This window comes from Poecile atricapillus, chromosome 2 (assembly GCF_030490865.1).
Source record: "Poecile atricapillus isolate bPoeAtr1 chromosome 2, bPoeAtr1.hap1, whole genome shotgun sequence".
Lineage (NCBI taxonomy): Eukaryota > Metazoa > Chordata > Aves > Passeriformes > Paridae > Poecile > Poecile atricapillus.
In genome coordinates this window covers 130,296,814-130,310,401 of record NC_081250.1, presented here as the reverse complement: position 1 = coordinate 130,310,401, position 13,588 = coordinate 130,296,814, and the positions used below count along the sequence as shown (strand labels likewise).

At 38.8% G+C, this 13,588-nt stretch overlaps 1 protein-coding gene across 1 annotated transcript in view; it reads left to right on the top strand.

The window, feature by feature from the left end:
* The first annotated feature begins 67 nt into the window (after positions 1-67).
* The window catches only part of RAD54B (RAD54 homolog B), a 62,023-nt gene continuing 48,502 nt past the window's right edge, over positions 68-13,588 (top strand). Inside the window, exons 1-3 of the mRNA XM_058833347.1 lie at positions 68-166; positions 3,122-3,275; positions 3,930-4,101. Coding sequence (XP_058689330.1) covers positions 3,138-3,275; positions 3,930-4,101 — 310 coding nt within the window. The 5' untranslated portion in view covers positions 68-166; positions 3,122-3,137. The remainder of the gene's footprint in view (positions 167-3,121; positions 3,276-3,929; positions 4,102-13,588) is intronic.

The window sequence follows — 13,588 nt, the reverse complement described above, 5'->3', positions numbered from 1 at the left end:
AGGGCCTTTCCGGGGTCCCTTCCAGCAGCACAGCCCGCGCGCACGGCCCTGGCGCATGCGCACCGGCGGAAAGGGGAGGCTGCGCAGGGCGCATGCGCGGTGGCGCTGTCGGGAGAGCGCGGCGGGACAATTGAGCGCAGAGGTGGGACCGGCGGCGGGAGCGCAGGTATGGGAGCCACGGGAGGACGGCCCGGTGGAAGCGACCTTGGGGAAGACTCTAAAAGTTATCTAGTTCCAGCTCTCTTGCCGTGGGCAGACACATCTTTCACTAGATCAGGTTGCTCAGAGCTTCATTCAACCTGGCCTTGAGCGATGGGGCATCCATAAGTTCTCTGGGCAACCTGTTCCAGTGCCTCGCCATCCTCAGAGTGAAGAATTTCTGCCTTACATCTAATCTAAACCCGCCCTCTCAGTTTGAAGCCATTCCCCCTTGTCGTATCACTAAATTCCTTACAGCTGCTTCTGATTTGAAGCGATTTTTCAGTAATGTTAATGTTCAAGGCGATGCACTCGCTGCCTGCAATTTAAGTGAGTAAAAGCTGATGCTGTGTCACGTCTCTGCAGTTGCCCACAGCGCCTGTTGTGCCTCTCCATCTTTGCCGGCAGGGCCTCTTCAAACACTCCGGGAGCAGCCTGTTAAGTTTGGGCCGAGATGGGCATTGTGGCTGCCTTTAGCAGGGCTCCGTGCACACCGTGTTGAGCTGGATGTGTAAAATCTTGAAACATTATTTGTGTGTGTATTTCATTTTTAATGCAGCTACCAATGTACCCTTAAGGACAAAAGTACAACCGAATTAAATTGACAAACCAGGTGCACCAATGAGACGTTTTGGGCTGTGGTTTTGTGGTGTACCGGGTTTGGTCAGGCCTGGTTGCTAATAAAAGCTAGGAGCGATGCTTTTTGTATTGCTTGCACCTGTTTCCCTGCAGCTGGCTTAATAGTAAGGCAAGTACAAGGTGCCCTGGTGGATTGGTGTTTGCCCTGACAAAAGGGGATATTTGCATATTCTTTCATTTAGTTGTAGTCTGGAGCTGTATGCCTTGCTACACTGACTCTGATCTTATCTGAAAGATCTGATATCAGTGGTTTGTTATACATCCCTGAGGTTCTATTTCTATTGTGTAGTAGTGTAAAGGGACAAAATGTAAACATTTTGGTTATTATTATTTTAACATACTTTGGTTACATTTTACAGAAGCTTTATTTTAAAAGACAAAGATGTATTTCTGGATGCAATGTTTAATTTTAAAACCAACAAACCCATAAGGGTCTTTGTAGTTTCAAGTAGGTAATACTGGTAACAGTGAAGTTACTGAATTATCAAGGGTAGTGTCTTCAAATGTCTTAGTAATTTTCATATCTCCTAATGAGTCTGTTTTTATATGTTAAGACCAAATGACAGTGTAATGGCCAAATGGATTTGGGAACCAGAGCACTTTAATCATGGATATGCTCAATTTATGAACTGCGCAGCTTCTCTATTCCACAGAACACAGAACCTGGAGTGCAGTGGGCAGGGTTAGTGTGGCACTGCGGCCATGCTGTGCACAATCCTCATGTAGAGCCGTGGGGTGTCTTGTGTCGTCTTTCCAAGCATCACTGTGCACTGTAGGGTTGGGTAGAGAACTTGTTCAAATTCACATGGCACCATAAGCTGGCTCTGCTGAGCACTGATACTTAAGTCTGCTCCTTCAGAAGGTTCTGGACACCTTTGCAGTGTTCACAGTGGCTTTTCATGCTACAGACACACCTGTTGTAATAACCAAGCTGCTACGACTCCCTTATTGCATAAGATTAACTAAAATGCATATGTTACCACTGTTGTCAGGCATGTCTAACTTAAGTGAACTGCCTAGATACAGTCAGACGCTTCTCTCCTTGTATTGTTAATAACAGCCACAGTGGAAGTGTCAACAGTTGAGGCCGTTTTGCCCCTGAGATTAATGTTATGTCTAGTAACATAGATGTATGCTACTTGTGCAGATACTGGGGAGAGCAGTACTCCTGCTACCAGTCTCTGCATGTTTGCAAAGTGTTTTGGCACTGCTCTGTCACTACTTCAGTGCAAACCTTGGAAAGAACGGCAGTTGTGCCCCAGGAAGCCACTGGAGTGCAGAGTAGCACCAAAAACAGACAGCAACACTGTTGCAGCAGGATGCAAACGTGCTTTTGGGATGGTACAAAAGTTTGATTCTGCAATCTGTATTTATTTTATTTTTAACCTAGTAGTTGGGGGAATCATTTAAAATAAATGTTTGTAAATGGAAAATTAAACCTGTACCTGTGGTGTAAGCTGTTCTTGCCTTCTTCATTTCAGCTGTTGTGTTATTCTATTGGAGTTTTCTTCTTTTGTTTGATTTCTGTCTACTACTTTGAAGAATTAAGATTATAATTTGCTTTTCTGTTGGGTGCAAAGTAAACTTTGTCATATTAACATTGGCATATGTTTGGTTTTGTCCTACGGTTGCTCAGGGTAATAATGGTCTTACATTTTGAGGGAAAATCTATAATATATTCCTGTTCCACTGTTCAAGTGGACATAACATGGAGCAATAATATCCACTGTAATTCTGAGATAATTTTCTGCTGAATTTAATTCTTATTATGGTGAACCTGAATGACCAGTGTAATTGACTGTTAAATGCAAAATGCTGGTCCCAGGTATGAGACATACTTTCAAGATTCATTGTTCATTGTGCACTAATAGTGGGCTTTTCAAAATTATGCTTCAAACATATAGAATAGTAAGTTTTGCTTAAAATTGTCTTTCTTTTTATAAACTGGTGTAAGTTTCTTAAATAGCCGTATACTGTGCATCTCCAGAGCATTTATTGCTATTGGGAATTGCAGTAGTGGCTTTTTAAATGAAAATTGAGGTGTTCAGCTGCAGAATTTGATGTAGTTGATCTTCCTTAGAATTTAAACAAAGCATTGCAACAGTAGTACTTTTTCTTAAATGTTATTATGCTTGTGAATTAATATTGTTATTTGAAGATCTTGTACGCTCTCATATTTTGAAATAGTGCTTTTGTTGTCATCTATGGATACATTTTTATATTTAAAGCCTATCCTGACTACAGTTGTCATTACCTGCTTCCTTCCTTCCTGTTCCCCCTGCAGAGCAGTACAGCTAAATATGAGGCGATCTGCAGCTCCAAGTCAAGTCCTAGGAAATGCAGGCAAAAAGCCAAGGTTTATACCACCAGGAAAATGTACTACTGCTTTTCTCAAGAATGAAATTAAGGAGATGGACCAAGAAATTAAGTTAAAGGAGGTAAACTGAACAGTGCACTAAAAAGTATTTTGTACAGTATTGTGATGAAAAGATAACATCTGAGCTCACCAGAAATAATCTATTCAGAACAAATTTTGATAGCTTTGCTGTCAGTACCTTTGATGTTGCTTCTTAGGTTACGCTTCTCTCAGTGTGGAGTGGTTGCAGAAAAATGTTTTTCAAATAAATAAAATGAATCAGTATTGGGCCCAAATGCAATTCTCAAGTGTAAAGGAGGTGGGGATTGCATCTTGGCATGGGATTTATTGGATTTTTTTTTTTTTTTTTTTGGTAGAACTAGTTAAAAAGCCAGGATACTTCTTGTAAAGTCTCAGTATGCTGGGTTGCAGTTCTGCTGCAAAGGCACTTTCTCTGAAAACTTTATTATTGAAACAGAAAAGCAGCACACTTTTTATTTATTTATCTACAGAAGACTTGTATTAAACTAAATTCATAAAGCATTTACAGAAGTATTTGGTATTGTGTGCACACATTTTTTGTTGTGATACATATAGTTTTGCAGAGATGTATGTATTTATATAATAATTTGAGAGTGACAATTCATGTCTTGAAATCCCTTCTTGTTGATCTTTTCTCTATTTCTCTTCACCTGCATGAAGAAAATACTATCAAGAATTTATTTCTCTTTTGCAGATAGATGAGAAAGAGGGAGGTGCTTCATTGCTGTCTAAAATAAATGTCCAGAATCAAAATGAAAATTTTACACAGTTTGTGGAGTCAACTGGAAAAGTAAAGACAAAAGCATGTTCCAGTACTGACAAGTGTAACAAGGCAGAAATGAAAACGCTGAAAGTGCCCAAAACTGGTAAGATTCTCTTTTTTACTACCATGTATCATAAGAGAAATTTAAAGCATATGAATGATAGACTGCATATACTAAACTTTCATGAAGTACTGTTATAAGCATTGTGCACTGGTGGCATTATTTGATGTTATACTGGATAGAGTGAAAGAAACAAGTGTTAAACAAATTTTTTAATAAAAAAGGAAAGAACGTGTTTTGGAAGCTGGTTGACAGTGTTGCTATTCAGGTTTGTGTCTTCCGGAAGAACCTTATTGTCAACTCAATCTAATCTACAGTTGGTGCAATACAAGAATTGTGGTACCTTAAATAGGGGGAAAGTGTTGTAATTTGGAGACCTTGCTGACCTCGTGCAGAGAAAGCTAACCATTCTGAATGGATTCAGGTTTTTTTCAGAATTCATGAGGGTTTCTTTTCTTCACTGTCTCCAGTGAGCACTTAAGGTTTAAGCCAACTTGAGCCACAAAGCAGAACTGGCTTTGCTCATTTGTGGGTGTGCACTTCATCAGAGCTGTGCCCTGGTAATGAATACATCCAAAAAACCAGGGTAGTAAGCACTGCAAAGACATTGAAGTGTCTGAACTATAGCAAGCTCACTTGGATGGACCTGAATGACAAAGTGGGGCTGAGTGTCTTCGTCTCCCAGTTTTGCTGTGCCCTGACCACAGATGCAGCACAGTTCTCTGTTGTGTGAATGCAAGTGTATTACCTCAGGAGCCAAGTATGTCTGGAAAGCCTGGCACTTGAACTGAGTTACTAACATTGATGGTTGAAAATTGCTCCTTTTGGAGTCACCTCAGGCATTTTTAAGTCTTACAGTTATTCACTGTTGTTTCTTCAAAATTAATTACACTGGTAATGATGGTTTAAGGTTCATGTAATTAATAATATTTTGTGTAGTAAGTGAAGTTTTAACAGAGCAGCTCAGGGCCACTTATCACATCTTATATCTTAAAGCCTCTTTGAAGCAAAAATGACATAGCTCCGTGTCCCAAGGTCCAGCCAATAGTGAGGCTAATTCCCAAAAGGGAATTATTCCCAGTAAGCACACATATGTCCTATGTACACATACACGACTGGTCACATAGGCCAACATGGATATGGAACACAGCACTCAGGCAAGCACAAGCAGTGCCCATGGACACATCACTTTCCTTCTCTGACTGCTGGGGGTGAAAGCCTGTTTGTGGAAAAACAAATGAATACACGTGTATCTATATATAAATACACATGTATCTGTATATAAATATACATGTATCTATATATAAATGGACAGGCACACAGAGAATTTAGATCTCTCTGGTAACTGACCTAATGCACTTGGTCTGTTCAGTAGCTGGTTCCTTGGTTAGTTGGACACCCCAGCTGTGGGCACATGAGCCATAGAGGCCCACAGCACCCAGTCCAGCTGATGGTACACAGACCTGCACTCCCACAGGTACGAGAACACTGTAGGTCTCACCTACAGTGTCTTAGCCACTTGGTCTACTTAGTGGTGGGCTGCTGGACTCCTTGTGCCCAAGAGATGCACATGTACAAACATTTTTGGCTGGTAGCTGAACTTACCAGGAGCCGCCTCCCAAGATGTCCTGGTCTCTTGAGTAACTTGCATGGGCTTCTTGGTCCCTTCAGTAGTCAAATCTCAGACCCTCTGGTCTCTCATGGCTCAGACTCATGGCTGATCCAGTATTTGGCTTATCAGGTACCTGAGCTCTAGAACCTGTGCATGGTCCCCCTCCAGTTTTCACCTGGGAAAATATTTAGAAATGTAGTTTAGTAGGAAGGTGGGACCTGGTCTGGCCATAGGATGCAGTGCATTCCTTGCTGAGGAAGCCTACTGATCTTCATCTGTCTAAAGTCTAAAAAGGCTGCATTTTTCTTTTCATTGTTATGTGCTTGTTCCTGCCTGAACTATCTTTGTATGTCCCTTTTGCATATCTTTGTAGTTTTTGATTCTTTTTGTCTCCATCAAAGCCCTTTCTAGCATCTGGAGATTGCACAAATTCCAGGCCCTGGTAGGCAGCAACCCCCTCCATTCCGTAAGGTGCTCTGGAGAGCCTTTCCCATTGACTCTTCTTTCTGAGTTTCAGACCCAGGAAATGGGAATGTAATAGCCCTGATAGGATGCTGCCACTGGCATGGTATGTGACCCAGAGTGTATTCACTCCGTTTGGCAGAGCTAATGTGGGGAAATTCAGCTTCCTTGTATGTCTTTAAGTCTTACAGCTTTCATGTTTATCTGCTGCGTGCTGAAACTTCCAGCTGAAGCCTACACTTTAAGAAAATTTTCAGTGTCTATGGGTCATGTTGTTTGAGGTGTCATGTTTCCCTATAGGTACATCTGCAAAAATTTGTATCTGCTAGTTCTGCTTAGCAGTGCACTTGAAAGATAAATAATGGATTTAATTCCAAAATAATCTGGGAAATCAGCAAGCATTCCAGCAAAAAATGTTATGAAGTGGAAAAGATACTAAATGTCTTTACTGTAACATGAATTCTGGGTGCAGCTGGTGTGGGTCCTCTGTGATGGCTTTACAAAAATAACCAAAAACTTGTGGACTGGGTGAGCTGCTTCTGTTGATGTGCTGTTGCCTTTCTGAACAAGGAATTTTGTGCTGAAGCCTTTTCTATGCCTGCAGAATGAGTCTAACCCTGCAAGCTTTTGAAAAGCTGTCGTATAAAAGAAGGTCTGATGTCAATGTTAGTTATGGTCTTCAGGTTCACTGGTGATGCAAGCACTCTAGTGAGAAAACTGTCCTGTATTGAGTCTTCCTTAAATCTTAAGTAATTTCTTAATAACTTAGATTTTTCAAGACAGTTTCTGCCCTTTACATCACTTTTGTCTGTTATTCATTACAGCTAATGTCGCGATTACATTGATTATGTAAATCATAACCTTCTTTGTAGTGTAAAGTTAAATTGTTTTGTCAAAGCTGGCTTTGGTATGAAATTCAGAAGTAATGGAAAACAGTTGTGAAAGCCAGAGTCAGTTGGGGGGTTTTATTATACTTAATATTTTAATGGAATTATATTTGACTGTCAGTCTCTGGAACCTCATACTTCTCTGTGAAAGGGGCATTAAAATAATTTTAAGATTGAAAAAGTCTGTGTGTATGCATTATTTTGGTTTATTGTCTCCATATCATTTAATGCAGATGATAAACAATTTGATAGTTATGTATCACACTCAAAGCTGCTGTGTTTGGGTTTCCTGTGCTGCAGTGGAATGTGTAAATAAATACCCTGGGTTCCACTGAAATTCTTTTGAAACACCTGTGAACCATTGGACAACTGCACTGTTCATAGACCTAATCTTTCTGAAACCCAGCCCTGAACACGCTGTGCATTCTTTCAAAAAAAACCCCAAACAAAACTCAGTTATCTTACACTTGGTGTCCATTTCTTGGAGCAGGCAAGTAAGAATTTTATTAGAAGGAATCAATCTAAAAGCTATAGCATATCTGGCTTAAAAAATATTTGGTTTTTTTAAGCTTCTTTTAAAAAAAAACTTTTTCCTAAAATGTCATTAATAAAAGTGAAGTGCAAAGGACTCTGAAATTCTGTGAGATGAGGAATTTCCAGATACATTTAGTAAGTTTGTAGCAACAGTTGAATGAAACCTACTTATGTGTTGTAATTTTAGGAATGTTAGAACTGTAAGATACTGGACATGTTCATTGGGCAGTTTACAACTTGTCATTTTAAGTTCTGAACACTGGAAAATGTTACATGTTTCTTTGTAGGAAAATGAACTTTACTACTGCTTTAAGAATTGGTATTTGCTTGTTTTTAAGAGGAATGAACATGACAATCTCTTTGGTACCTTTGTTTTGTATTCAGAATGTAGTACTTGTTCACACAGTGGATCTTTGGGAGGGAGGTGATTTATTTGGCATTGTCATTAATACTTTTTCTCACATGACTCCAAAGAATTTAGCTAAGTGTGTGTGCTCTTTAAAAATGAAAATTACTTAAACATTCCTAAACTATTTACCAGTGACTGAAAACAAAACCATAAATGCGTTTGGAGGGATATTATTGCACCTCTCAAGTGCTCCGTTTCTACCTGTCCTTATGACAATCTGAGGGTCTATTACTGATAACAAGAAAATACAAATAATCTGCACTTGAAGAAATAATGGACAGGCAGATCCCTAAACTATACTTAGTATCTCCTCAGTTTTGTTAATGAGCAGGATTGGCAAGAACCCACATTGTCCTCAATTTAAGGTTTTAATATAGATTTATTTTATTTATATAAAGTATACATAATTTAATTTATGTTTGTTATCTAAGTTTACAGCTTGTTTTCTGTTGGTACTTTTAATATAGGAGAATGTTGCTGTGTTTTGCCCTTTGGGCTTACTATTTTCTTTGTGGAAATGAACAGCTCTTTCACCTGAACACATAGACACAACATTCCAGTTGGACTGAGATTTCATTGTTTGAACTGGATGTAGGTGAACAGAAAAAGTGGATAAAGAGTTTTATTCTGTTACATCTCACCTCCTGTTTGGTTGTTTTTTGGTTCTAGAGTACCTTGTCTTTCATCCATCACTAACATCTGCTAATGCATCTTCCAAGTGGAACTTTGCCAGACGTCAAATAGGCCAGATACTATCTTTGAGCTAACAATGAGCACCAATTGCAACTGTATTTCATAACAGGGTTAATGTGCTCACCCTAAGTCTCTAAATAGACGTTTCTGAATGTCTTTCATGCTGATGATGTCAACTGTACTTATTATTTGCATATAGTTTTGAATATATTTTCTCTATCTTCTCTGGATGTTAATGTTTACTGACTACATTTGTCTGTAAGGTTTGGATGCTTTGCATATTTAAGCATTAATAATTTTTCATAATGTGGTTCCTTCAGCTTCCTAGAGCGTTACAGGTCAATCTGATACCTCTTATCACTTGGTATTAAAAAAAATCCTTTTAACCAATTAATGTGAATATCCAGTGCTCATTTATGACAGTAGCAATCAATTACCTGTCACTTTTAATCAGAGGATTAAAAAATTTTATTTTCAGAGCTTTCATATTGTCTAGTTTCAATCTAACTGCCTACTTATGGTTTCTAGTAACAGAGCTAAAATCATTCATACCTGGCATCTCATAATGAAGTAGATTATTTCTAGAATTATTTTGATATCTGCAAAAGTACAAGTATTAATTTAATTTCTGTTGTTGCACTTCACAGATGAACTAGAAAAGATATTTCAGTCACTCTATTTTAGTGGTGGAGCTGCATGTGTAGCTGCAGTTCTGTGTGTCCATGAAATGTTTTTATAAACAGTTGGTAAAGCAGTTAAGTCTTTGGGTAAAAGATACTCCATAATCATCTGTAGCTCTTAATAATTACCAAGCACGCCTTAGAACAGCTAAAACATGACTGGATGCCCGAGTGTAAGTAATTTATTACTGCAGTGTTTGCACGGAAGATTTTACAGGTCTACACATTTTGTTGTAATTTCTTATTCAAAACAGTATCAAATTACTTTGATAGATCTTTATGATTTGAAATGTTCTCCTTCTCCCTACAATGTTCTAGAAGAATAGTTTAAAATAGTGAATAGACAAATTTATAGACAAGTTTATTCTCAATTCAGGATAGTTTCTTTGCTGTTTCAGTGTCACCTGTGCCTGTTTGATCAGTCCCTCTCAAGAGATGGGGACTGGTTAATAAAACTGAATTGATGTAAATGCATCATAAGATAAATTGTGCATATCTGATTGGATGCTGGTTCCAGAAGTGTTCATTTATATACCAGTCACAGTGGGTCTTGTGTTTTCTGGTCTGTAGCTTCAGGATTCTTTGACATCGCCTCAAGACAACACCTTTTACTTGGTGCTCTTCCTTGGGGTGTGATGTTTTCTACTCTGCTGCTGTCTTGAGGCGTTCCCTAGTGTTTTCCCGGGTGATTGTGCACACTAGGTGTTCCTCTGGGCTGCTGTCACATTCCTAACTGCGTTTATTCATCTTGAGTTTGGGATGCTCACCAGCAGAGTGCTGAGATACATGGTGCTACTAGAATTAGCAGCCATGAGTGAGATGGAAAGAAGGAACTTTACAGCAGCTTCACCACCAAAGGCAACATCTTATATAATATTCAGCAACTGCAAAACTGCTTTCCTGTATGGGGCAGCCATCTGCAATGCTGCTGTAAAACAAATCCAGACTTGCCTAATTCTAGTGGGATATTTCCACAGTTAGTACAACCTAATTTATAATTTGGTATGATCATATCTTGCTGTCATATGAATAACTAGGCTTTATGTAATTATAGATGATATAACCAGGATATTCACACATTGGAGAAAAGAGCAGTGAATTGGCAGAGAAATGTACTTTTAATTTGCCCCAGTTAAATGTGCTTTGCATTTGAACTAATAAAGATACTGAAGGAGAGGGGAAGGAAACCAGAAATCAGAAGGGTATTACATGATCAGAAAATAAAGAAAAAGAATTATATTAGATGTAAGATATTCAACATTTCCAAGAGAAGTTGGAGGGATTAAAATGAAAATTTCACAGTAGTAACTTGTCTATTAAATGGAACTGTGGCTGCTTCTTTACAATGAAAAATAGAAATTATCAGGTCCTTTACTTTTGAGCAGTGATATATCCATTATTGAAGAAAGCTGTGCTCCATGTAAAGATGACAGTCTTTCATTTCTGAAAAAAGGTATTAAGTTATTGAAAATGAAAATTTATAAACAAATAACTAGAAAGACTTAAATACTCATGCAGGAAGAGAGGTCTACTTGGAAACTGCAGATATAAAGCAAACACCTGTTTCCAAGGGCCGGCAGGGGATGTGCTGGGAAATGAACTTACTATCCCAATATATTTATTACAGTTTAGCTCCCTAGAGTTGCATGCAAGCACACAACACACAGTCTGCAATATACAGAAAAAGAAATTATCTAATACTGTAAATTCAAAAATGAGGAACTTGGAAAATACCCTGCATAGAGATTATCTTAAAGGATTCAGGTTTACCAGTAATAATTCTTTCTATTACCTCGTCCATTCTAAGGGGAGCTGTACACATAGTTTCTTATTACTTCTTTTTTGATTTTCAAAATCTGTTCTCAGGCTATGTGAATGCAAGATGGGAAAATGAGAAATACATGGTGATTCACATTTTCTGACATGTTTTTATTTTCCTTTCCCTCACTCTTTTTAAAGTCCTAGTTTGGAGTGTGGGGAGCTGGTGAGTGTATATATTCCCAGCTCTCCTGTCTCAAATAGATATGAAGGTGGGCTTAAGGGAGGATGAGGGAACACAGCTATCACGTAGAGGGACAAGAAATGCCTTACTGAAGGGAACTGGGAGGGTTTTCTTGAGCTATCATGAGTATTATGGCAGACTAGGCCTGGATGCCTTTAAAGCTAGTTGTCAAATCTTTCTGTGGCTGTGCTCATTGTTTGGATTCCCTTTGTTGCCATGTCAGCCTAACTAGAGTTCAGTCCCAGCTTTTGGCTTTGGTCTTAAGTTTTCCCTGAAACAGAAGCTTTGTCTAGATGACTCCTTGAGCCAACAAGATAATGATAAGATGGTTATCTCACTGTCATCAAATATCCACTGAGCAAGATTAGAAGAATGGAGAAAGCTGTTTTTCTGTTAAATGCAGAGGATAGTGCAGAGGGTAGTATTTTCAAGATAGTATGTAAAAGCACAATCTCCAAACTTTTAATCTCTCTATGGACAAAACAAGAGACTTGCAAAAACTTGGCTTCTCTTACATTATTTCAGTTGTTAGGGGCTATCTTGCTAGTGAAGATGTGAGAATTTGGGGAAAATATCCTGGGAAAATCGTACTTTCAGACATTTCTGTATTTCTCAGCTGCTTCTGATTAGTCATCAAAATGCTTGTTGAAGAGGGGATCAGAGAACGTATAAGGATGTATTAGGAATGGATGCACTTCTTAATTTGTAAATAGTGGGGCTCTAAGCTTTTCTGTTTTTAAGGAGACAACTTATAAGGTGAAGAGCTAATTCATGGAGCTGTACAGTCACACAGTATTACACATTCCCGTAGCTTTAAGCCAAACTTAGTTTGAAGGATGGTTACTGATCTGAATGTGTGGGTGGTGGAATGTCACACTGAAATGAAGATAAATTCTTTAAAATTTGGCATGGAGGGCATTTTAATCGGCTAATTTGTGTATTCCCCATTTTCGTGGGCTAAACGTTGAGAGAATGCTTTATATCAGCAGAGGGGACAGAATTATATTTATCTTTTATGCTTGGAATTTCATCTGATAAGAGCTCTGGAGCCGGCTGGAACCCTTGTTCTTGCAGCAGTTTCAATAACTGTTAGAGGTTAGAAGTTAATACATGGTAGGTGCTAATCACAAAAATAGATGCGAGACAAAGAGAAGAGGTAAATCTTTGCCTTATTTGTCTCACCTCCCATGCAGCACAGAGGTTTAGAAATAATTGTGCAGGAGAAAGGAAAGGAGTGGTCTGAGAGGTCCAGGTACAGCAAAGATAAGAACAATATAGTATAAAACTGATGGTGAAAATGCTGATGAAGATGAGGGGAAAAAAAAATCAAGTGACATGAGAAAGCCATTTGAAACACAAATGAACTAAAAGTATTATTTCTAAAGGGTCTGATGTGAATGTATTTAAGCACTGTAACTTCCAGGTGAAATTGTATTACAACTTTTAGTTCACAAAATTTTGTCATCTTCAACCCTCTTCCTACTAAATAATGCTTGCACCCCTTAGCTTTAGACACTGCCCATGAAACAATTGTCTCTGTGAGAAACCTTCTGAGTTGAAAGTTTTCTTACCCACCCTTTGCTCAGCAGGCTCTTAAAGACAGGCAGATCAAATGACTTGGCACTGTCTTGCTGTCATGTCAGTAGAGAAGACTATATGATGAGCTAATGGAAGTTTTGCAGCCCTTGCTACCTATAGACACTCTCATCTTAAGCAGCTGCCAAATTCATTTGCAAGGGTGAGCAACTGCCTTGATACTTGCCAAATGTTTCCACTGCCATAATAGCCCAGTATATTCAGTGATGTGTAACATACCCCATCCTAGCTGCTGAATCGTTCTACATTTTTTGTAAGCACAGGGGTACCAGGCTTCCGTTTTAGCTTTGATTCAAGTCTTGCAATCACCCTCTTGTTCTTGAGGATTTTCAGGCTCCTAGGTGATTGCAAATGCTAGCCCCATGTCTCTGCAGAGCTGGTTTGGTTGTGTGTTACTAAATAAGAACAGAAGTCCTTCAGACTTATCCTGGGGCTACCATTTTAAGCAGAGCACCTTCACAGGGCTCAGCAATCTGTTGATTTGATAGTTTTGTACTAAAAGGTTCCAGCCTGAATCACTTAAGCTGGTGTCATGCCTTTCAAGGTTCGTATTTGCTCTCTGTTCCAAATGGCATCTTTCAAGACACATTCTTTCTTAGGCATCCTCAGTCTTCTCAGATGTCTTTTTCCCTTTGTCTAGTGATTCTTTTTTTA